At 44.0% G+C, this 23,134-nt stretch overlaps 5 protein-coding genes across 5 annotated transcripts; 3 read left to right on the top strand and 2 right to left on the bottom strand.

The window, feature by feature from the left end:
* The first annotated feature begins 1,008 nt into the window (after positions 1–1,008).
* Positions 1,009–1,991, top strand: LOC121695136 (armadillo-like helical domain-containing protein 2). Its single transcript, XM_042075666.1, has 2 exons — positions 1,009–1,309; positions 1,495–1,991. The coding sequence occupies exons 1-2, from the start codon at positions 1,099–1,101 to the stop codon at positions 1,956–1,958; spliced, it is 675 nt and encodes a 224-aa protein (XP_041931600.1). The 5' UTR covers positions 1,009–1,098; the 3' UTR covers positions 1,959–1,991.
* On the bottom strand, positions 1,982–16,658 carry gmnn (geminin DNA replication inhibitor). The gene is made up of 8 exons (XM_042075667.1): positions 16,652–16,658; positions 8,656–8,712; positions 8,039–8,120; positions 6,494–6,595; positions 6,184–6,340; positions 5,860–5,942; positions 3,026–3,136; positions 1,982–2,590 (listed from the first exon to the last, which is right to left on the bottom strand). Exons 2-8 carry the CDS (start codon positions 8,688–8,690, stop codon positions 2,492–2,494), a joined length of 669 nt encoding a protein of 222 aa, XP_041931601.1. The 5' UTR covers positions 8,691–8,712; positions 16,652–16,658; the 3' UTR covers positions 1,982–2,491.
* Positions 9,995–15,307, top strand: c21h6orf62 (chromosome 21 C6orf62 homolog). The gene is made up of 5 exons (XM_042075665.1): positions 9,995–11,647; positions 11,867–12,043; positions 12,871–12,996; positions 13,328–13,462; positions 13,993–15,307. The coding sequence occupies exons 1-5, from the start codon at positions 11,519–11,521 to the stop codon at positions 14,116–14,118; spliced, it is 693 nt and encodes a 230-aa protein (XP_041931599.1). The 5' UTR covers positions 9,995–11,518; the 3' UTR covers positions 14,119–15,307.
* acot13 (acyl-CoA thioesterase 13) lies at positions 15,443–16,378 on the bottom strand. The gene is made up of 3 exons (XM_042075673.1): positions 16,222–16,378; positions 15,823–16,007; positions 15,443–15,714 (listed from the first exon to the last, which is right to left on the bottom strand). The coding sequence occupies exons 1-3, from the start codon at positions 16,303–16,305 to the stop codon at positions 15,555–15,557; spliced, it is 429 nt and encodes a 142-aa protein (XP_041931607.1). The 5' UTR covers positions 16,306–16,378; the 3' UTR covers positions 15,443–15,554.
* On the top strand, positions 16,606–22,354 carry tdp2b (tyrosyl-DNA phosphodiesterase 2b). The gene is made up of 7 exons (XM_042075661.1): positions 16,606–16,908; positions 17,163–17,335; positions 17,449–17,643; positions 17,714–17,805; positions 20,374–20,492; positions 20,597–20,767; positions 21,661–22,354. The coding sequence occupies exons 1-7, from the start codon at positions 16,762–16,764 to the stop codon at positions 21,934–21,936; spliced, it is 1,173 nt and encodes a 390-aa protein (XP_041931595.1). The 5' UTR covers positions 16,606–16,761; the 3' UTR covers positions 21,937–22,354.
* The last annotated feature ends 780 nt before the right edge of the window (positions 22,355–23,134 follow it).

Below are 23,134 nucleotides of genomic sequence, written 5' to 3' on the forward strand. Positions count from 1 at the left end.
TTAATATGTGTACTACACCCTGTCGGAAAGCCATAGCGATAGACAAAGCAAATTAATGTATTTAATTAAGGCTTTTTATCATATTTTTGCTGTATTATAATAAAAATAGTATTTTTGGATTGGCAGGAAGTAAATGTTTTAAGTTATTACTAAAACTAGAGAGAGGCCTTTATTCAGAGTATTGCTTTTCTGTAAATTTAAGTTATGGGTGCCTGTCACCCTGCGAAGCGGAGCTTCCTTCCTGGAGTTTCAGCAGTTGTGTGTGTGTGCGTGCGTGCGTGTGTGTGTGTGTGCGTGCGTGCATGCGTGCTCGGTTTTTAGTATTTTAGTGTTTTTATCCTGCTGTGTGAGGAGGCGATCCCACTCCACCGAGTCGAGGCCTCTGCCCTCCATGCACGGGCTTCGGAAAAGTTACCAGTGTTTCGGAAGCGCCCGATTGCCTTTTGCTCAGCTATACAAACGCTCACTGCTTCTGTTGTGCATCTGAATCCTACACAGATGATGTCTTTCAGTTGTAAAATATGAATATGCGATATTGTCGAGTTTGTTTTGTTCCCTTTATGCATTCTCATGGTAGACTGCAGGGTATTTGAGATGGGGTATTTGACTGCAGGGTATTTGAGATGGGGTATTTGACTGCAGGGTATTTTGAGATGGGGGGAGATTGAGTCACACACTGATACAAATGTTGGATATAGGACTCAAGTGAAAGCTAATTATGTTCTTGTTTTGGGCTTATGAGCTTCTGTACGCATCATTTTCCTTACTTACTTGTTTTTGAGATTTACAGTATTCTCTCTGTTCATTGAAAGTGGCAATAAAGTTTATTTTTGCATAATTATAAAATGTTGGGTCTGCTGTATTATTTTGAAAGTATCCAAGTATCTGAAAGCATAGAAACCTCAGTAATTTAGATATCCCTTTTAGAATACAAGTGCCTGTGATGTCACAGCCATGATTCCATCATTTACCAAACATTCCATCGTTGCATCATAAAGACTGCTGATCAGATCGGAACCTCCAGAAGCGGAATCCTCAGTTTTAAAGCATAAACATGAAAACACTTCTATTTAGTATGTGATCTGGAAGACTCTGAATATGTATCAGTTGCTGTCCAAATTGTACCACAACTACATCAGGGTGCACCTGTTTGGTAACGTGGAGCAAAGTACCAGCTTTGAGGAGGACACAGGAAAAATCCGCCACCATAAAAACATCCGGGAGGCCGGGGCGCAGCTACAGAATGAAGCCCTGCCCATTGAGAAGAGGCTGGAGACCGCCCACAAGCTCGGGGTGCTCGGCTACACAGGTAAACCTACCAACTGGCCAGACACTCCTTTACATGCCCTGGGCCACCCCTAGGTTGAACCCCTGCTAACGGGGAGCTATTCTATGCTAACAAGGAGCTATGCTATGCTAGCTCCCCATTAGCAGGGGTTATGTTATGCTAACTCCTGCTAATGAGAAGCGATTCTATGCCGACCCCTGCTGCAGGTGGCTACGAGGCGGGCAAAATCGCTGCAGACTTTCTGCCAACGCTGGTGGATCTGCTGACCCAGAGAAGGGTGGAGCTCAGCGACGAGCACCTGACGCTGCTGCTGGAGGCCCTGAGCACCGCGTGCTACGGACACCTGAGCAACCAGGCGCAGGCACGCTCCCTGGGCCTCGTGTCGGCGCTGCCCGCCATGCTCACCCCCGCCGCCCCCCACAGCACCAGGGTCAAGATGTGGGCCTGCTACCTGCTGGACGTGCTCTGCTGCAACTTCGTGCCTGCCCTGCGCACCCTGGAGCGTGAGCCGGGGCTGCAGCCCAGCCTAGAGGCCCTGCAGGCCGAGGACTGGATGGGGTGGCCGTGGAACTACGCCACCGTTCTATTGCTGGTTCTGGGCTTCAAGCACATAGAACCGATCGTGCGTAATGGCGAGCCTCGCCTGACACACACAGGAACCGTAGAATAATAAGAGAAAATACAGACACACTGTTTATAAAAACAAGGAGTGAGCAGTTTATTGTCATGTACACAGGTCAAGGTAATGCTTATGTACAAAGGGGGTGCAAGAAAACTGCACAGTAACAATAGCAGAAAAAAGTAAAACGTGTGTAAAAGTACATCAACACTAAAACTTAAATTAAAAATGGCATGACTCATTTCTCCAATGCACCACATGGGCAATTGCACTTGTTACTCTCCAGGGCCCTCCATGCTGCATCCTAGTACAGGGCTGAGTGTGTGTGTGATGTCCATATGTTTAGTGTGTGTGTGTGTGTGTGTGTGTGTGATGTCCATATGTTTAGAGTGTGCATGTATTAGCCCTTGGTCCTTAGCAAGACTAACACTCAATCCTAGTCCAGATCTTAATCCTCAGTCCTCCTCTCGGGCAGATTCGGGGTCCTCTTCGCACTCTGTGGACGATGGCTCAGATTTATCTTCCTCTTCCTCTTCCTCACTCTGTGCGCCGTCCTCCTGTTGCTCTGCCTCGTCTTCCTCTTCTTATGGCCAGCTGTAGTCTTCCTCACCATCCTCCTCCTCATCAGCAAAGTCCAGGTCCCGCACGTCCTCCAGGTTGTCTGGACTCTTCCCAGTTAGCCTCTGCCAAAGAGAGAAGGTTTTGAAAGCCATGGTGGGTACACTGATCACACACCGGTCTGGAGACAGAATCTGGGGGGGGTGGTATTCCAGAAATGAGGTTTAACAAACACCGAGCTTAAACTTCTGGTTGTCTGAACCTGTGGCAACCAAAACCGGGGTCATAAATAAATAAATAAATAAAATGTGTAGGGGGCCAAATTACATGGTAAACCTCAACAAGGCCAAACCTAACTAAACAAACTAGTGCACTCACCAACCCCCCCCTACCAACCCAGCCCCCACCTCTATTCTCCTCAGCAGCTGAACTAGCCTACACCGTCCACCCCCCCTCCCAGCTGCGTCCAGTCCCCTCGTGCAGCGTCAGCGGATCATGTGGCGTTGGTGAGACACATCGTGTGGCGTCGGTGCATCATGTGGGGTCGGCACGGCGCTCACCTCGATCATGTCTGCCATGTGCTGTACGTGCTGAGCTAGCTCCTGCAGATCTGCGTTCTCACTCTTCAGCTGGCCGATCTCCTCGTCTTTCGCCTCAATGGCCTTATGGAGCTGGGTACACACACACACACACAAATCAATCAACAATCACCTCCAATGGCCTTATGGAGCTGGGTACACATACACAACAATCAACAGCTCCACAATGGCCTTATGGAGCTGGGTACACACACACACACACCTACACCTCCAATGGCCTTATGGAGCTGGGTACACACACACCAACAATCAACACCTCCAATGGCCTTATGGAGCACCACACACACACCACACACACACACCACACACCACACGGGTACATTTACTGCAAACAGCCCTGTTTAGCCCTGATGAGCGATATTCCGAGTGACCCAGATGGGACAGCATCAGGATCAGAGCGGTAGCCTCACCTGGAGCATGGGAACGAGGCTATATGGGGGATCACACGGGCAGATCAGGTGGCTATATGGTGGATCATACGGGCACATCAGGTGGCTATATGGGGGATCACACGGGCAGATCAGGTGGCTATATGGGGGATCACACGGGCAGATCAGGTGGCTATATGGGGGATCACACGGGCAGATCAGGTGTCTATATGGGGGATCACACGGGCAGATCAGGTGGCTATATGGTGGATCATACGGGCACATCAGGTGGCTATATGGTGGATCATACGGGCAGATCAGGTGGCTATATGGTGGATCATACGGGCACATCAGGTGGCTATATGGGGGATCACACGGGCACATCAGGTGGCTATATGGGGGATCATACGGGCAGATCAGGTGGCTATATGGGGGATCACACGGGCACATCAGGTGGCTATATGGTGGATCATACGGGCAGATCAGGTGGCTATATGGTGGATCATACGGGCAGATCAGGTGGCTATATGGTGGATCATACGGGCAGATCAGGTGGCTATATGGTGGATCATACGGGCAGATCAGGTGGCTATATGGTGGATCATACGGGCAGATCAGGTGGCTATATGATGGATCACACGGGCAGAACAGAATGGGAGCCAGGGCTCGAAATTAACTTTTTTTCTCAGTGTCCCGAAGCTGTCCCGAATTCTACTTGCCACTGTCCCGGACTTAACCACCAGTGTCCCAAATTCAAGTTCTTGTTTTTTTTCCATTCTACATAATAAACAGCATAATAATCAGTAACTTGCATCACTTAATTAACTCGTTCTGGTCCACCATGACAGATCTGAACAATTTATTAAACACCATGTTATTAACATTAATCATCTGCTGTTTCACACAACACTCATTTTCAGAGATTGCGCTTTTGGCTCTTTTTTGAGGTTGCACTAAACGTTCTCATTGTCCATCGTTTTGACTGACAGGGTTGTAAAACATTACGTCAATAATCTATTTTCACATGTCTTTAATTTCAATGTCAGTTTGGTGTGATGTCATGGCCACAGATCTCAGTGAAAACAATTAGCGTGGGAAATTACCACGAAGCTGTCAGATAGGCTACTCTCCTGCCGTACTCTCACCCTCTTGTGCACACTCAAATGCGTTCCCAATTAAATAAAGTAGCAAAACGGAGTTAGATCTGCTGCAACTATCCCGATGTAACAAGCTGTTTTGACATTGTAAACGTTCTCTAAGAAGAGTGTAAAGCAATTTGCAGTTGCCACAACGTCGTCTATTGATGGAAAACATAGCGAGCGGTCTATGATAACCTAAATGCTCGGCAGGCCAGATTAAAGTGCGTGGCGGGCCGGATCTATGATAAACTAATAAATGCTCGGCGGGCCGGATTAAAGTGCGTGGCGGGCCGCAGTTTGGACACCCCTAGCCTTAGAACTGCCACAGCGAAATGTCAAATGCTAACTTAAATAACTTATCATTGTTATAGGCTACCTTGCAACACTATCGTTTTGTCAAATCGCAGTTGCAGTAGGCTATTTAGCTCAGCATGATATTGGTGACGTTTGTCTGTCACTGACAGAAAACACGCAGCGTTTTAGTCAGAGAGGACTGTCATCTCGTCGGTCATGAAAACAAATGCCATTTACCTGCCTGCCTTAGTTAGGTAAGTTAACCTCTATATCGGAAAGTGACCCATTAGGCCTACCGCCATCACTTAATATTCATTTAACCAATTAAATGGCGGATTCCTAAGGAAACGCAAGCACCCAGCCCATTTCGGTATCTTACTATATTGTACCAAAAATAACATTGTAGCCTACCATGATTTGAAGAGCAGTAGCCTAAACAGTGTTGTAAGGCTGCGTGTAGGCTACAAAACCACTTATTTACAGATCAGCTGGCTGACGCTGCTTTTGCCAGCTGTCCGTTACGCCAGGTCAAATGTTGTATCATTTTATCCAGACGAGAAAGATACGTTTAGATTCCCATGTGAACAGTTTAGGAAAAAAGTACCTATTTTGAAATTTGCTTTGCCATTTTTTCTACTGTCCCAGAGTTGTCCCAGACATCATTCTATTGTGTCCCGGAAGCATTTTTTATGGTCCCCGGGACGTCGGGACATCGTTAATTTCGAGCCCTGATGGGAGCACAGGATTTCTTACTTGAATATTAAAATGTGCATGAAAACCTAATTAGTATCTGTCATCTGGCCATCCACCTGTAGCCCAAGGTGGCTATATGGGAGGGTTATCTGGGCAGATCAGGTGGCTATATGGGAGGGTTATCTGGGTCTAAACAGCATGGGGTCCTGCTCATCTAGAGCGTGGGAATGAACCCTAAGGTGGCTAAACATTAGTGAGCTGCTCTTCAGTGATTAACTCGCTCGCACACACACACACACACCTTCTCGTTCTCCTGCAGGACGTTGTAGAGGGCTTTGCGTCTCTCCTCAGCCACTTCTTTCCAGTAGGTGGACGGAGGGGCATCTGGGAGAAAGTGACAAAATCGTAAGAGCACAATGACCACCACCCTCGTGCTGCTACCATGACTACCATCCTCACGTCGCTACATGTGAGCGTATGCATTTCTGTTTGCAGGAGCGTAGAGACAAAAGTGTAAAAACTACAGCCACACAAATGGAAGCAAATTACAAGTCAACGTAGAGGAAAACAGACAGGAAACAGGAGCCAAACCAGACACTATGTGCCCAGGTCCACAGGTTCCTACCTTTGATCATGAGTTCATAGGCCTCCTGAGAGACTCCCTCTGGGAGATGGTCGTTCTCAGAGTCTGCAGGCCGAACCGCAACCTCTGCCTTCACCCTCTTAGAACCCTTGCCCTGTTCTGCGTTCCACAGCTTCCGTTTGGGAACAGCCTTACCCGTCTGGGGAGCAACAGATCGATGCATTACGTAAGCCCATTCCCTTCACCCATGCCACGATCAGAATTTCAGTTTGACTAATGCACATAGAACAGATCCCTGTATTGGATGTTCACCATCATTAAAGTGGGAAGTGTGTGTGGTTGCACCACCAACCTCAGCTGTGCGCTTGATGTTTTTGTTGACAGCAGAGGGCTGCAGCACATGCAGGGTCCTTCTCACTGGCCCACTGGCACTGGCTGAGGCTTGGAAGAAGCTCTAGAGAAAGCAAAAACAAAAACACGTCCACTTATGCATACTGGATCAGTGATAGTCCCCTAGAGTCGGAAATCTGGTGGATAGACCATCAACTCACAATTGTGTTTCCATCCAAACAGTGAGTACTTTTCTGATTCTGTATGCATCATGGTACTTGTTGCTTACATTTTTCCTCAGGATAGATAATGTATCCATCTATCTGTGTGTATCTAAACATACAAAGAGGTAGATAGGTTTAGATATAGATGGATATGTAAACCCATCTACCTCTATGTATCTATATGCATCTCTACACATCCTTAAGGAGTCTATACCAGCTGATTAACATAAGCAGACAGCAGGACCCTGTGCTTTTACCAAGTGTGTGTGTGACTGTACTACGCCACAGGCTACCAGTGCCTCTGTATGTCCACCTTAGTTAAAGAGTAATTCCAGCAAAAATTGACCCAAGGCCGTTTTCCTGCATTAAAAACACACAACACACAACATATTACTGGTTAAAAACATGCAATTTGGGAAGCGTTTCGCTCATGGCCCTTAGCTAATCCACTGCTCGCTCATGGCCCTTAGCTAATCCACTGTTTGCCATTTGGGGCTATAGTGTATAACGGGGCAAGCTCTGTAGTGGTTGATCAAAGAAAATTACTGTCTCCACGGCTTATTTGATGTGTTTTAATGCAGAAAAACTCTTGGGTCAATTTTCGCTGGAATTACACTTTAACAGCCAATCATCTCCAGTTTCATTCCAGACAGCCGAACCATTATCAGGAAGAGTGAATAGGTGCTGCTCTGTGTGTGTGTTTCAGTGAGCGTGGGAAAGGGGCAGACCCCAGTCCTCTGACTCACAAGCTCAACACCTCACATTCCCACACGCTGCTATAGGCTACTGGGCAGCCAACACTCCTGTACAAATAAAACCACCGTGGGAAGCAGCTCTCGATCCTCCACACCCGGCATGAGGGGGCAGGTTAATGTTTTCGCACAGAGACAATACATAACTACATTACTCAAGCCAATTTCAAATGGAGTTCTCACAATGATTCATTTGCAGATATCAAAGTCTACTAACAGGTCGTCAGGTTAGATGATTAGTAAGTAAATTAATCAGGACTTGTCTTGACCCCAAAGTGCAATCTGGTGGGGGGGGATATTGAAACCAGCACAAACTAAAAACAGTCACAACAGCCAAGAATTGTTAAACTCAGTCCTAACCAATCCAATCATGGACACTCACTCTCAACAATGTCCAATCAACGTTAACGTATACAACAACAACGTCGTCGTAGACCCATTACAGCATATGCTAAAGAAATAAACGATACAATATATTCCCAAAAAATGTAAGCATTAGCAACGTATTGAAATTAATGTATGCCTCTAATTACCAATATTAATTACCACTAAATGTAAATAATGTTATTGCTTACAGCCACTACAATTTACCTTAATGTTCTCAGAAGTCTTGTCAGAGGGTCTCAATTTCCGGATGGAACTCATGGCTATTCTTTTTTCAAGCTTCACGTTACTGAAAGAAGACAGCGAACATTAGAAACACACAACATACGACAATTTGCCACTACGGCATACACGTATTTTACATTTAACTACTACTGGGATCAAGTTCATTTTCACAGTACATGATCCTGTTAAGGGCGACACAACCCATTTTCTTAATTCGCATCATTTCGGATAGGCCTACACCGCGAGATCCCGTAATTTTCGCCCTGCTTAGAATCTTCATTATGCAAACTTAAACCGGCACATAAATCATAACCGCTCCAACTCAAACCTGGTGAAAGGGGATCATGCGCTTAAGAGGAAAAAGTGAAAGAATTCCGTTAAACGAAATTATTTGTAACGTTAACTTAACACGGAGAGCTAAGGTTGTTGGGAAGTTAGCTAGATGGCTAAGTTAGCTGGATAACTAAAGAAGTTTCAAATATTGAGTGTAGGCTACTAGCCTAGCGCTGCTGACAAGGGTCAGGAAAAGGGAACAAACTTGGAACGCATAAAACTTTACTTTACCCAGTATTATCAAGGTATCGTAGACAATCACTTACTGTATGTTGGAAGACACCGGGCAACTACAATCCATCCAGCCCAAAGCGCGCCACAAGCTTAAGTAGTCGACTGGATCACGTGGCCTTAACCACGCGCGAACAGTGGTCGCTTGCTTCCTTTTGTCTGCTCACGCGCCTCACCTGCTGGACAGCTGATGTGTAAACATTTTCGTGCTGAAATGAGTAAACTATGAACTTTGCATAAGTGTCTGAGCAAACACAGATACTAAGACAACCCTGAAGTTATCGTGATTTTATATTAATTGTATGGTCGATTTCGTAGGTAATTGTATTATTAATTTGCGTGTTATACGTTAATACTTTTTGACCCAGCACCTGTTTGTTTGTTTTTGGATGTGCGCACCACGAAATGTTTCTTTCACTTGTTGTCTTGTACACTCAATTAAAATGTAATGTAGCCGCCATATATTGAGGGCTCTCAATGAATATAAAAACGAGATCATTTTAGTCGTGTCAGAGCCCGTCTTAGACATTCTCTGGTCGTGTTGTGCTTGCCCCTTTATGGCGGCCTTACATTGTACGATTTTGGTCTGTTTTCACAGTCGGACAGAAATCATGGGAGTTTTACTGGAATCGCGGCGCGCTCCCGTCAACTAGATCGTTAAGTGTAAGGTGCCAATCTTAGCGGTTTTAAGTCAGTCGGAGTCAGTCCTTTTCTAGTTTTGCCGTTACGACAATATTAAACATGTTTGATATTAAACATGTTTGATATTATCGCAAGTCTTTCTAGTCGTGGCTCATGCAAATAATGACATGAACTATAAAAACCAATAGTGACCTCTCTTCAACACCAAGCAGGAAGGGGCAAAGTAGGCGACAGCTGTAGCCTATATGATTATTTGTTATTCTTATAATATTTGTAATTTCTTATACATATTTAGTCGGCTCTTCCACGTGACAGAACAACTCTATATTGGTTAGGGATGTCACGCATGAAACAATGCTGCAGAAACACGAAAATATGGCTTTGAATTTAGGCTATCATTTCAATTCCTGTTGATATCTATTGCACGATGGGTAATAATTGAAAGGAATCTAGTTGCAGTCTTGTAAATAGTGACCCTGCAAGATCCCCAGTCATTGCAAAATCATAGTCTGTGACTTAAAACTCTTTTACTTGTCTTTAGATGTGAGAGGGTCTGAGACTGTAGTCTTTCAAAAATCTTTTCCAAATCTTTGCAAATCTTTCCAAAGTCTGTCAGTGTAAGGAGGGCTTCAAGAGCATGAAATGTTGCGTGGTGCCCATTCAAGCGCAGTTGTCATCAGCGATATAAGTTCACGAGTGTCAGACTGTTTTTCATGAGGCAGCTGTCACGTGTCCACGCGGTGTCTGCAGAACTGCGTGACGCGCAGGAGCCATTTTGGATCATTTGTTTGGCGAGGAGCGCTGCCGTTCTTTACTCAAACAGGAATCGAAGGCCGGAGACGTCAAAGAACCGATCAAAAGTCGTTTTGCTCAATTACTGATAAGTATGGGTCCGCCAAGAAGCAAATCTCGTCGCATATCTCCCGAAAGAACGGAGGATTTCTGTTGGTTTGTCACTTTATCTTGACATGGCATGGCTGGCTAGGTTGGTTGTTTGTGACGACTGAAAAAAAAAAAAGCTCGAAAACAAGCGGAGATACTACCTTGAAGCGACATCAGAAGAGAAAATTAATCTACTGTCAACTGTTGGCATAATTTAATATACGGTTGTTACCCCTTTGACGAGATGGGACAAAGCTAGTTAGCTAGTTAACAGGCTTTGTAACTAGTTCAACAATGTGGCTGCAATTTAGACTCCTCAAAATGGTGACGAGCAACAATAGTTAGCTAGGTGGCTAGCAAGCCTCGCAAGATCCGGGTGTTCACTGTCGTAAACTAAGCCTTCTGTTAAATCAGGCAAAAAATGTAAAAAGGCACATTAACCAGCTCTTAAGCAAACACAGGGGCCCGTTATTACATTGTTAAGTCTAAATTAAAATGTAGCTGGAGAGTTTTGTAGCTAGCTGGTGGTGAAGTGTATAGCTGCGTTGCCTAGCTAGCTAGCACAAGTTGGCTAGCTGGCCAACCATCAATAGCTCTCATCATGAGGAATGTCATCGACAATGGCGTAGAAGACCGTGGGCCAGTTTTATGGCTGTAAATAGCGACATGTCAACCTTCTCTGGTAACTTCTGTGTTTTACCTGGTGCCAACTTGCCCTGGCATCTACATGTGTCTGCCATGGTCGTCCGTACCCCCTGCCATTCAAAGAGCCGTCGCTAGAGTAGCTTAGTGTAAACAGAAATTACAAACTACAAAAAAAATGAATTATGAACGAAGCTCTTGGTAATAGCAAAAAAGTAGTTCTCTCTGCTCGAGCGTTTGTGTAGGTTTCTATTTCACAGTTAAAAGAGCCTGTCTCGGTATGGGTTTCGGAAGTAATGAGACCTCTCATTTTTATTGTCAGTTAACGTTACATTTGCAGCGACACAAGTCACCATAATTGTTTTGCTTTCTGTTGAAATTGATTTATTCCCTGTGTAAACGCGAATAGTCGTACGTTTCTTTTGGCCTTAACTTGAATGCCCAGCTCTTAACCAATATGATCTCTTGAGAAATCTAGACTGATATTGCTAGTGTAGGTCTAGTCGCAACTAAAGTGATCAGCAGTGGCACTTTCCTATTTGCTCTAAGATGACTTAGCGTGGTTTTGTTGTTTTTCCCCTCCTATTAGAAATAGTATGTGATCCAAGTAGTCTAGAGAGCGTTACTTTTTCTCCTCTCTGAAAAGGGGTAACCGTAGCTTCGTCCTAGTCAATAGGACAACAAAAAATAGATTCTTTTAAAAAAATTGAAAAAGTGAAACGATTATCAACAATGGGGGACGCTACTTCCCGAAGAAACCAAATGAGAAACCGACTCCGTGCTCAGCTTCGAAAGAAACGAGAATCCCTGGCTGACCAGTTCGACTTCAAGATCTACATCGCCTTCGTGTTCAAAGAAAAGGTGCGCTTGAAATGTACACCAAACACTCCACTAGGTCATACCATAAACAGATCTTAAATCAGATCTCTAGTTGCACATTGAAGTGGCATGAAGTCCCCAGAGTCGGTCTTAAGTGGCCGTTTGTCTTAAAGCAGCATTGTTATTTTCCTAGCTTCACAGTGATTGCTTTGACTAGACACCGTTTTCTTATGCCTCCCTTTTCAATGTTGGCCTGAGCAGAAAAAGAAGTCTGCACTTTTTGAGGTAGCAGAGGTGCTGCCCGTCATGACCAACAACTACGAGGAGAACATTCTGAAGGGCGTGCGGGATTCCAGCTACTCTTTGGAGAGTTCCATCGAGCTGCTGCAGAAAGACATAGTGCAGTTGCACGCCCCTCGGTATCAGTCGATGCGCAGGGTGAGTTCAGCTGCTCCACCAGAAGGGTATTCCAAGTATGTTGTTTAGTGGCAAACCTGGGTGAGTTAACTCCGAGTAAGTGGTAAACCTCCTACAACAAGAGCCCTATGTCATTGTTTTGTTAGGAGAATGAATCCATACAGCTCTTCTATTAGGAGGTTTACCACTTTGAGTTAATATAACCAGGTTTGTCGCTAAACCACGTACTTGGAATACCCCCCAGGAGTCAGAAATCCTTTTTAATACAGATTTAAAGCAACACCAAAGTTTTTTTTTTTTTTTTTGCACCTTAAAATAATGTTTCCAAAATAGTTTCAGTGGTTCATCAACTCGTAACAGAGTGAAAGGCACATAATCGCACTATGTAAGTTTGCCAGATCGGTAAGTGGAATGAGACATAAACTACAAATTTGACTTGCATCTGAAGTCGCAATACATCGTACTTTCATAAAATCATGCAACATATTCTACCTTGTCTGTGGACATTGTTATTTGCAAAGCTGGTGCTGGATAAACAAATAGTGCGTTTGACAGAGGAAAAGTTCTTTGGTGTTGAAGTATCGGCTCATCTGTGCATGTTAATAGTCCATTAAAATGTTCCAGCATGAACCCATTCAAACTCTGGTCAGGCATATTGTGTATGTGTGAAAAAGAGCTTGATTCCTCTGTTGAGCGATGAATCACATTCAACTATGGAATCAATGCTAAATAGTAACTTTTTAAATGAATTACTCGGCATGTGAATGAACTGCTCTCACGTGTGTGTAGTTGTGGGCAGGTCATCAGATGGCAGTGCTGTAGTAACGTTGTGTGGTCTCTTCTTGCAGGATGTCATTGGGTGTACCCAGGAGATGGACTTTATCCTTTGGCCCCGCAACGATATCGAGAAGGTCGTCTGTCTCCTGTTTTCCCGTTGGAAGGGGGCCGACCACGAGCCCTTTCGGCCTGTTCAGGTGCGCTGCTCTGCAGTTCTCTCCCACTCCGGCTCTACTCCACTAAATGTCCACATGGCTAAACTGGCATTAGGCACCCAACTTCCTCTCACACTTTAACAAAATTTAAAGATTTGTTTCAGGACAAGTCACCTAACCGTGATCTTACTTATACTTACAAAACTTAAGTTTTAAACTGCACTATATTTTATTGACCTTTGAACTTAGCGCCATGGTTTGGCAATTTGAAAACCAGAAACTTGAGCAATTCTTAGTTGACAGACTGGACTAATGGAAGTGTTATAATAGTTAATAGTATAATAAAGTTATAATATCACTCCTCTGTTTATAGGCCAAGTTTGAGTTTCATCACGGAGACTACGAGAAACAGTTCTTGCATGCTGTTGGCCGCAAAGACAAGGCTGGAATGGTTATGAACAACCCAAACCAATCTGTGTTTCTTTTCATGGATAAACAGCACTTACAGGTAGGGTCATGTGAACCTGTCCGTCCTCTTACCAGTAGTGTTGTTAACGTAGGTCTAAATAGCGACATGCGTTTCAGTTGGCACTAGAAATATACTTTACAGTCTGTGTTACTTTTATTCATTTGGAAGTTTTATGGCGCCAACATGGCTTTGTTTTAAGGCACTGTGCCGGAATTTGGCCATAGGCCAGGCCATGTAATGGATAGTTATGCATATTTTTTATTAAAAAATGTAACCTTTCTGATAACTTCAGGCACGGACATTCCTCTGGCTTTATGCCCTGTTGTGAGAATGTGAATGTTAGCGATCTGCATCTCTCTCTGTAAAACTTTTACCTATATAATAAACTGGATAACTTACAAGTGTGCTAAAATGCAAGCCTATGCAATGTGGATAGATGGTGAAGTGTGATAGATAGATAGATAGATGCTTTATTGATCCCCAGGGGAAATTCAAGATGGTGCATGTTTGTCTCGTTCATGCTCTGTCCCTGAGCTCCTCTCTCTCTCTCTCTCTCTGTTGTCCGTCAGACTCCAAAGACCAAGGCCACAGTGTTCAAGCTGTGCAGTCTGTGCCTGTACCTGCCCCAGGACCAGCTGACCTGCTGGGGCGCGGGAGGCGTGGAGGACCACCTGCGTCCCTACATGCCCGACTAGTGCTCTCGGCCAGCGCTAGCGCCCCCCCCCCCCCGCCCACTTCACCCCAGACCCGCCCACTTCACCCCACCCCAGCCCACCAAAGCAAGTTGACCCGTACTCACCCTTAACGTTCCTCCATTGAATAGAATTGAACTTGTGCTTGGAACTCTCCTTTTTTTTGTTGACCACTCATTCTCATCCCTCCCTCCCTCCCTCACCTGACCCCTCCCCTTGCCCACGTGTTGATCAGGCCCCTCTGCCAGGTTCTGGTTTGGTCGTTACTCCACCCAACCCCACACCCTCCACCCCTCCCCGCCCACCTGTCAGAACCCTTCATAGTTTTTGTTGTTGTCATGTGAACCTGCAAAGAACATTGATTTTGATTTGAGTGGTTGTTTCTTCTTGGAGCAGCACAGAGAGCCAACACCGGTCACTGAAGGAACTCGGTGATTAAAAAGAAAACAAAAATACACAAACACAGGATCCAGTGACGGTGGTCTTCATAATGGTCATCTTGTTTTGGACAGGCTGGGTGTCCAGGTCATGAAGGATTGTTAAACTTGTCTGTTTTGTGGAGGGGGGGGTGGAAAGATGCTAGGGATGACAATCTGTGACCAAGGACGAAGAGGCCGGGGTGGGTGGGGGGGTGTTTAACTCCTGATATGCAAAGATGTAACAAGGTGAATCCTTCAGCTCATTCAGCCTAGGCATTGCTTCTCCTGTTTGTCTTTAAACTGCCTTTGTTTTGCTGGACTTATTTTATTTTCTCATTTGAGTGTCATTCCTTGCCTATAAATCAAACCTTATGTCATTTTGTTCTGTAATTTTCATGATGGTAAGATCTGGAGTTTTAGGGAGTGGACAGGTGTTGAGTTATGCAATGCTGCGAGCAACCTTGGGTTTGGTTTGGTTGGATCGACGGTCATAGTCACCAAACAAGCCTCTCGTGCACTAGACAGTGGAGCTACTGAATAACAGATTCTGGTGATGGGAACTGAGGGGAAGCGAATCGTTTAAGCTTATTTGCCAGACGGACATCCATGTCAAGGAGGACGTTTTAAGGATCACTAGAAATCTTGTTTTTCTTTTTGATTGACAGGAGAACCAATCTTGTAATAAAACTAATTATTGCAGTGCTTATAAATGGGACATGGTATCTGTAAGTCTGCTTTACTTGGTGAATGAGACATTAAATCACTTAATTGAATTGCTTTCTTGTTAAATCATTTGCATTAAAACAACAATGGTAATGGCTCGTTTTTCTTTTGGGGCAGTTGCGGGCATTTTTTGAAGATCTTTTGAAATAAATCCACACTGCTGAAATATCCCCACAATCCGCACAGCGTTTGAGAATCTCTTTTATTAACAGCTTTGAAAGTAGGATGATTATTTACACACAGTAGTACTACTTACTCTACTCCAACCTGACAACAGTTTTGCCACCACACAAAATATTAACTATTACCCAGGTGTTTTGTGTGTCGGCCCTGTGCTATCAGTTTCCCCGTTGCTTTGTTGGTGAGATCTACAGTGGCAAAGGCAAGCGTCCGTCCCTGTTTCAGAACCTGCGCGGTGATCAGGACGTCTTCTCCCATCTTGGCTGCATTCATATACCTGTCAAACATGTAGTGACGTGAATGCATTTGGATACTTCAGGTGCCTCAATTTCAGCACTCGTGGCAGTTCACACGGTCTCAGGTAATGCTTTGCTCGGGGACTTACGTGATATTCATGTCGACACTGACGCCCGGTGCGCCTCTCTCTGAATACATGATCGCAGTGGTGGAGATGACATCGACCAGGGTCGCCGTAAGCCCCCCGTGAAGTGTGCCCCCTCGGTTCGTGTGCTCCTCCTCAACCTTCATCTCACATACAACCTTACCGGGGCTCGCAGATAAAATACTGACCTGCAGAGACAACGCAGCGATACCCAAAACCGGTTAAACTTGTACACAGCACAGCAAGCACACTGTAACAGCACGGAAAAGTCCGACAGGAGAATGGACACCACAGAGAGAAGTGAAAAGTTGTCAGGTTTCTGAAGACTACCTATCTATATGACTGCGCCCCCAGCTAGGTTAACATTTATCCACAGATACGATTGTGTCTAACGTTACTAACCTTGCTTAAAACGCGGTCAAATCCAGGGGTGTCCACCATAGCCTTCATAAGCTGTTTTATTGAATTTAGTGATAGCGAAGCCATTTTGCTCTGTAAAACTGTTCAGCACAATCAAAAGACCAATGTCAACTTTCCAACACAGGTGTCCTATTAATTTGGGACCCCCGGAAGATGGATATGTTCTGGGGGCGTTCCTGGCATTTGAGAACAACCTTTGAAAATATTGTCTCAACCGATGTAATACTACTTTGTGTTTAGAAATGAACACACCAATGTTAATATTTCTTCATCTAACATATGGTTTGGTATTCTTTAATTATGAAATCCACTATAAGTAAAACCTTTGTTCGGTCCCAAAGTAGGCCATTTAAGTATTTCCACCCGGAGTTATTTTCGTGGTACACAATTTGTGGAGAGCGGGGAAAGGGACAGCAGACGTCTGACTTCGGAGATGCTTCTTAGACATTTAAGTGCACTTTTATTGAAACGGTAGTAGTGCTCAATTCGTGCATATCGACTCATTAACCGGGTAAGTTCACAATGGCTTCCGCAGCCACTGATGTCCCGGCCGCCGCGGACTTCTTGGAGGAGACGAGGCTGCAGTTGTGTGATGAGTTTGCGTCCATCACCGGGACAGACGGCGCGGTGGCGCAGTGCTATCTGGCTGAAAATGATTGGGACATGGAGGTAATTTACATCTTATCATAGCTGTTCACATTCATTCCCGTGCTGATGTGAAAGGAAGTCTGTTAAATTGTTGCATATTACAGTGATGCAGTGGTTAATTAGCCTACACGTAAGGTTACTTTTGTCGTTAGTCATGACACTAAGCTAAAGTTGGTTAAGTTTGTTTGTTGTGGGCAGCCAGACAAAATAGCGTGAGTCCAGCTGGATCTGAATGCAACGTTGAATAGCCACGTCATGGCGTCATCACGTTTCAGAGATCCGTGAACTCGTACTTCGAGGCAGACATGGAGTCAGCATTCGATGTACAGTTTGTCGAAGAGACGAGAAAAGAGAACGCCAGCACCGAAGCAAAAAGAAAAACTTCAGTGGATTCAGAGAATAACCCAGAAACCAGCAAAAAGCGGTTAAAAACAGAAAACACTGATTGGTAAGTGAACCTGGCGTTATGTGATTTGAATTATCACAAAACAAATAAATACAACTCATGCGAGTCCCCCATTGAACACTGGATCACCTATCTGGCCTTTCCCAAACTTGTAGTATAGACTTGACCAGTGAGGAGCCCAGCAGCTCCGGAGGCGCAGTGCCAGCATCAGCAGAGAGTAAAACACACACTCAGCCAGCAGAGGAGCCGGAGGCAGACGGCAAGCTGTCTCTGCTCACGTGGAACGTGGACGGCCTGGACACTCTGAACCTGGGGGAACGCGCCAGAGGCCTCTGCTCTTACCTGGCACTGTAAGTGACCTGATTGTGTGTGTGTGTGTGTGTGTGTGTGTGTAATGCAGTGTGCCCTCCTCCACCACAGGTACACGCCAGACGTGGTGTTTCTTCAGGAGTTGGTTCCAATGTACATCCAGTACATCAAGAAGAGAGCCGTCAGCTACACCATCATCGAGGGTAAGAGATCAGCTACACCATCATCGAGGGTAAAAGATCGGCATCGTTCAGTGCTCCCTGTCGTGGTACTGGTGATGTGGATTCCTAGTTGCAGTGTGTGAGGTTGGCTCTAATGAGGTTTTCTGGTCAGTGACACATAAGGGTTGGTAAGATGAGAAAATTAAAAATATGTTTAAACCTTTAAAACAAAACATGCCTGAGGTTTGCTAAAGTGTATACTTTGTATTTCTGTTGTATTCATATTATTTAATATGACGTGTATGCTATTTTTTAACAAAAGATAGAACTAACAGCCTGTTAAATTGTCAAATGGTGTAACCACAAAAATTACACATATCTAATATTTCACACCTTCTAGAGTTAATGCAATTGCTCTCATGAAATTATTAGTTTATTTTGTAATATCCTATGAGAAAATGTTTTATTATATTTATTTCTAAATTTAAATTATATGGGTTTTTCATTGTACTGAGCCAAGACCATATGCTGTAAACATCTTGTTTTCTGTCTATTCTTTGACCATTTGAGTAATAATGGTTTAAACAACCATTATTACAGTAAAGTAGAGTATTAAATCATTATCCATATACATTTTTTTGTACATTATTAGTATTTTAGACAAAATACTGGTTACACCAATTGACATAAATCGGTTACACCAATTGACCATAAAACGTTTATAGCAATAGGACAAGAAATTGACACAGAAAATAGGCATCAAGGTAAACTGAATTGGATATTTTGATATGTATTCATGTCATTCATCATATTCCATATCAAATATCATTTCATAACATCAATGAAGAAACTTGTGTTCTATTTGATTTCAATTCAGTTCTCATACAATTTCAGTCTATACCCATTATTTTCAAAGAGAGTGAGATAAAGGGCCCTATTTTCGCGATGCAAAGTGCATTATTATTCTGACGCAAAGCTTTTTTTTCTATCTTACACTTCACTTTTATTAAATAATGCGCCCAGGGGTGTGGCAATTTCCGACATAAGGTGTGGTCTGGCACATGATCTAAAAATCGCTATCTTATACCGTCTTAAAAGCATTATGCCACTGACCAAGAAAAGCCTGGTTTATAGTGAAAGGCGCATATGAAACATGTCACTGTCACAAGATGTAAGCAGCAATTCCTCTGCAGAATAAATGTCCTTAGGTTATTTATTCAGTCATTCGAACATTATAGGGGGAAGTTTTGTTTTTTTCAGGCTATGTTTTTGCTGGTAACCCATTGTCAGTCAATATTGAAAGTAATTAACTGTGTATAACTGTTTTGTCGTTGACTATGACACCACAGTGAAGTTAGTTTCACTTTGCCTATGTGTTCAATTAATAGACAAGTGCAGATGTGTGTAGCCTATACTCTACTCGGTTTTAGTAAAGAATGGCTTAGTGGAATACCTGTTCCATACGGTCTTGCGTACAAGCAGATTCCTTCAAATACACCGCTGACTATTAAAATGCGTTGTTTGAAATTGCCCTGCTTGCTGTTAAAGGGAATGACAGATCGCTTAAATTGCAATCTAATTAAACCCTTTTAAAGCTATTGTTCATGCTAAACAGTTACCGGTAGTCACTATTTAAATTATAAAAATAACATAATTGGCACCTAAAATTACATACTCTTGGCCCTGAATCTAATCAAACTGGTCTCAAACAGAAAAGAGTCAAATGGTGTAACCGGTTACACCATTTGACATTTCTATTTAAAAGCAAAATTTGCAGGCATTATTATGGACAACTATGTACACACTTCACCTTTATGTGAATATTCAAACACAGTTTTTACATTAAATTGAATATTTTATGATTATTATGATTTATCAACATTTTTAAAAGGTCATACCATTTGACATGTAACCTAAGCTTGCCTGGCCATGGCCTAAAAACACTATTATGTTACTTGAAGAGAGTTGCTAACCTTGACTCATAGTAGTTGGGGTCTTGAAGGGTCCTTGTCTATGACATAATTTCCTGTCACATAATTCTCTGACATAATACATACAAAATTGCTCCTTAAATGGTGGTTACACCACTTGACATTTTAAGTGGTTGATGTGACAGACACGATTCCCCAAATTAATTCAAACATTCAGAACAATGGGGTTTCATTACTTGTATTAAATATAGAAAAGTTCTTGTGCAAGATCATGCCAGATTATTTTAGAAGGGATTTTGGAGAGAATTTCACATTTCTTTCAGCAAGTGTAATTATTTGGTTCATGTTTTTGTGGTTACACCGTGTACACAATTTTACCCAAATTCAGTTAATACTCTTTCAAAATTGAATGAATCCAAAACTTTAAGATTAGGGTTTGATGAAAATGATATTTTTATATGATATGAACCTTTCACTAGTGTGTGTGAGGTTGGCTCTAATGACGTTTTCACTGTAGTGTGTGAGGGAGTGTGTGAGGTTGGCTCTTATGGGGGTTATTGACTGCAGTGTGTGCAGATGGCTCTAATCAGATTATCACTCCAGTGTGTGAAGGTAGGCAAGGTTGGCTCTAATGAGATTATCAGCTGCAGTGTGTGAGGTTGTCTGTCTCTGTGTCCAGGTGGAGAAGAAGGCTACTTCACAGGTGTGATGCTAAAGAAGTCCCGAGTGAAGTTCCTGAAGAGTGAGGTCATCCCCTACCCCATGACCCAGATGATGCGGAACCTGTTGGTGGTGCAGGTGGGGTACCACATCACACCATGGGGGTAGATACTGGACACAGACTTAAAAGTAGAAGTAGTTCAGGACATAATTCCAGCTGTGTGTGTGTGTGTGTTTTTCAGGTCAACTTCCAGGGCCAGGATCTCTGTCTGATGACGTCACACTTTGAGAGCTGCAAGAACCAATCGGTGGAGCGCATGAACCAGCTGAAGCTGATGTTCCAGAAGATGAGGAATGTTCCGGAAAAGACCACCGTTATCTTCGGCGGCGACACCAACCTCAGGGACGCTGAGGTGAGGCTCCGCCCACATGTGGACTTGGGAGTTTATTTGTTGTTATTATTTATTATTGTTTATTATTTATTGTTACTTTTAAGGTTTTTATTTTTGTTCCTCTCTTCTTATTGCCACTCTTCTTCTGCCTCATTTCTAATTGGATTTGAATAAAAGCTAAATGAACACATGTGACTGTGAGTTTAGTGAACATACAAGATGGCAGATGGACTGCTTGTCTACTGAGTGACGTTCACCTTATTTATTTGTAGTTTGTAGTGCAGGATGCTGGCTTCCGTGGTATGTATCGTATGTGTTTGTCGTAAACAAAGATGTTATTTAATGCTTCAAAATAATATTTGATTGAACCTTACATTTTTCAGTAGCCATAAGTGTGCAGATTTGAACAACATCTGGTTTGGCTCTTACCTCAAGCATTTATTGATTTTGTTTACTAAGCTCGGAGCTGGGGCTAGTGGGAGCTGGGGCTAGGGACTAGCTGGGAGCTGGGGCTAGTGGGAGCTGGGGCTAATGAGCTAGTGGGAGCTGGGGCTAGTGGGAGCTGGGGCTAGTGGGCTAATGGGCTAGTGGGAGTTTCTCCCCAAAATTCTACTGGAGCTTCAAGTGGTTTTGTACACGCAAACATACTTAAAACACTGTTTACAGCTCTTTGATCCACTGTACAATATCATTTTTGGTACAACGATAATTTAGATACCCTTATGGGGTGGGTGCTTGCGGTTTTTTAAGGGATCCGCCCTCTTGGTTTGTATAGAAATTAATATAAGTGACACGTACGCGAAAATAGGACACGGGCAGAAATAGCCATTTTGATGAAGTGTGTGTGTGTGTGTGTGTGTGTGTGTGTCTCTCCGTGTGTGTGTGTGTGTGTCTCTCCGTGTGTGTGTGTGCAGGTGGCCAAGGTGGGCGGTCTCCCCGTGGGTGTGTGTGATGTGTGGGAGAGCTTGGGCAAGGAGGAGCACTGTCGCTACACGTGGGACACCAAGGCCAACAGCAACAAGAGCGTCCCCTACGTCAGCCGCTGTCGCTTCGACCGCGTCTACCTGCGGCCTGCCCGCCTGGGCCCCAAGATGGCCGCCGAGCGCATGCTCCTGGTGGGGCAGGAGAAGCTGGACTGCGGACGCTACGCCAGCGACCACTGGGGCATCTACTGCACCTTCCACTCCTGAGCAGCGACCACTGGGGCATCTACTGCACCTTCCACTCCGGAGACGGCACTTTACCGTGTGTGTGTGTGTGTGTGTGTGTGTGTGGACTTATGTACTTATCAATCAAGACACCATCCGCTCCATGTCTGCCAGAAGAAGTGCCTAAAAGAACACACACACACACACACACACACACACACACACACACACACTTGCTACTCTGCTTCTGGGGCTCAGGCTGTGGACGGTGAGCGAAGCCTCTAGCACTGGAAAGAAGACGGCTTTGTGGAAACTACCCTCGGCGCAATCTCAGTTCTTTTTAAAGCCTTACTGGTTGAGTGTGTTTTAGGAGATGTGACTGAATTCTTGTTTTAGGTATAGAAATAAATAATTACATTTAATCTGTCAAAATAAAGACTGCCCAAGCTTTCCAAATGAATATGATCCCATAATTAATATTTTCCATTCGGTCTGTGGGAGACGTTATTGCCCAGTAGGTCAGTGCATGTCTCTGGCCACTAGAGGGCAGAATAGCACATCATTTCACTTTTGGGGACAACTGCCATATTTCTCTTTTTTCCGCCGTTTAAGGGTGTTTTATATGAAATGTATAAACGTTTGAGTAGAGACACGGCACACACACCTGCTCCATCCTGAGATAGTTTAGTCAGAGACACGGCACACACAACACAAACCTGCTCCATCCTGAGATAGTTTAGTCAGAGACACGGCACACACAACACAAACCTGCTCCATCCTGAGATAGTTTAGTCAGACAGAGACAGCACACACAAACCTGCTCCATCCTGAGATAGTTTAGCCAGACAGAGACAGCACATACAAACCTGCTCCATCCTGAGATAGTTTAGTCAGACAGAGACAGCACACACAAACCTGCTCCATCCTGAGATAGTTTAGTCAGACAGAGACAGCACACACAAACCTGCTCCATCCTGAGATAGTTTAGTCAGACAGAGACAGCACATACAAACCTGCTCCATCCTGACAGAGGTGGAAAAAGTACGAAAATATTGTACTCAAGTAAAAGTACCAATACCTTGATGAAATATTACTCAAGTACAAGTTAAAATACCGATCTGAAAATGTACTCAAGTAAAAGTAAAAAGTAGTTCATTTAAAATGTACTTTAAGTAAAAGTTACTTAGTTACTTTTTTTTGGGGGGGGGGGGGGGTACCAGAACAACCAGAACAACCAGTT

Source organism: Alosa sapidissima, chromosome 21, assembly GCF_018492685.1.
Source record: "Alosa sapidissima isolate fAloSap1 chromosome 21, fAloSap1.pri, whole genome shotgun sequence".
Taxonomy (NCBI): domain Eukaryota; kingdom Metazoa; phylum Chordata; class Actinopteri; order Clupeiformes; family Clupeidae; genus Alosa; species Alosa sapidissima.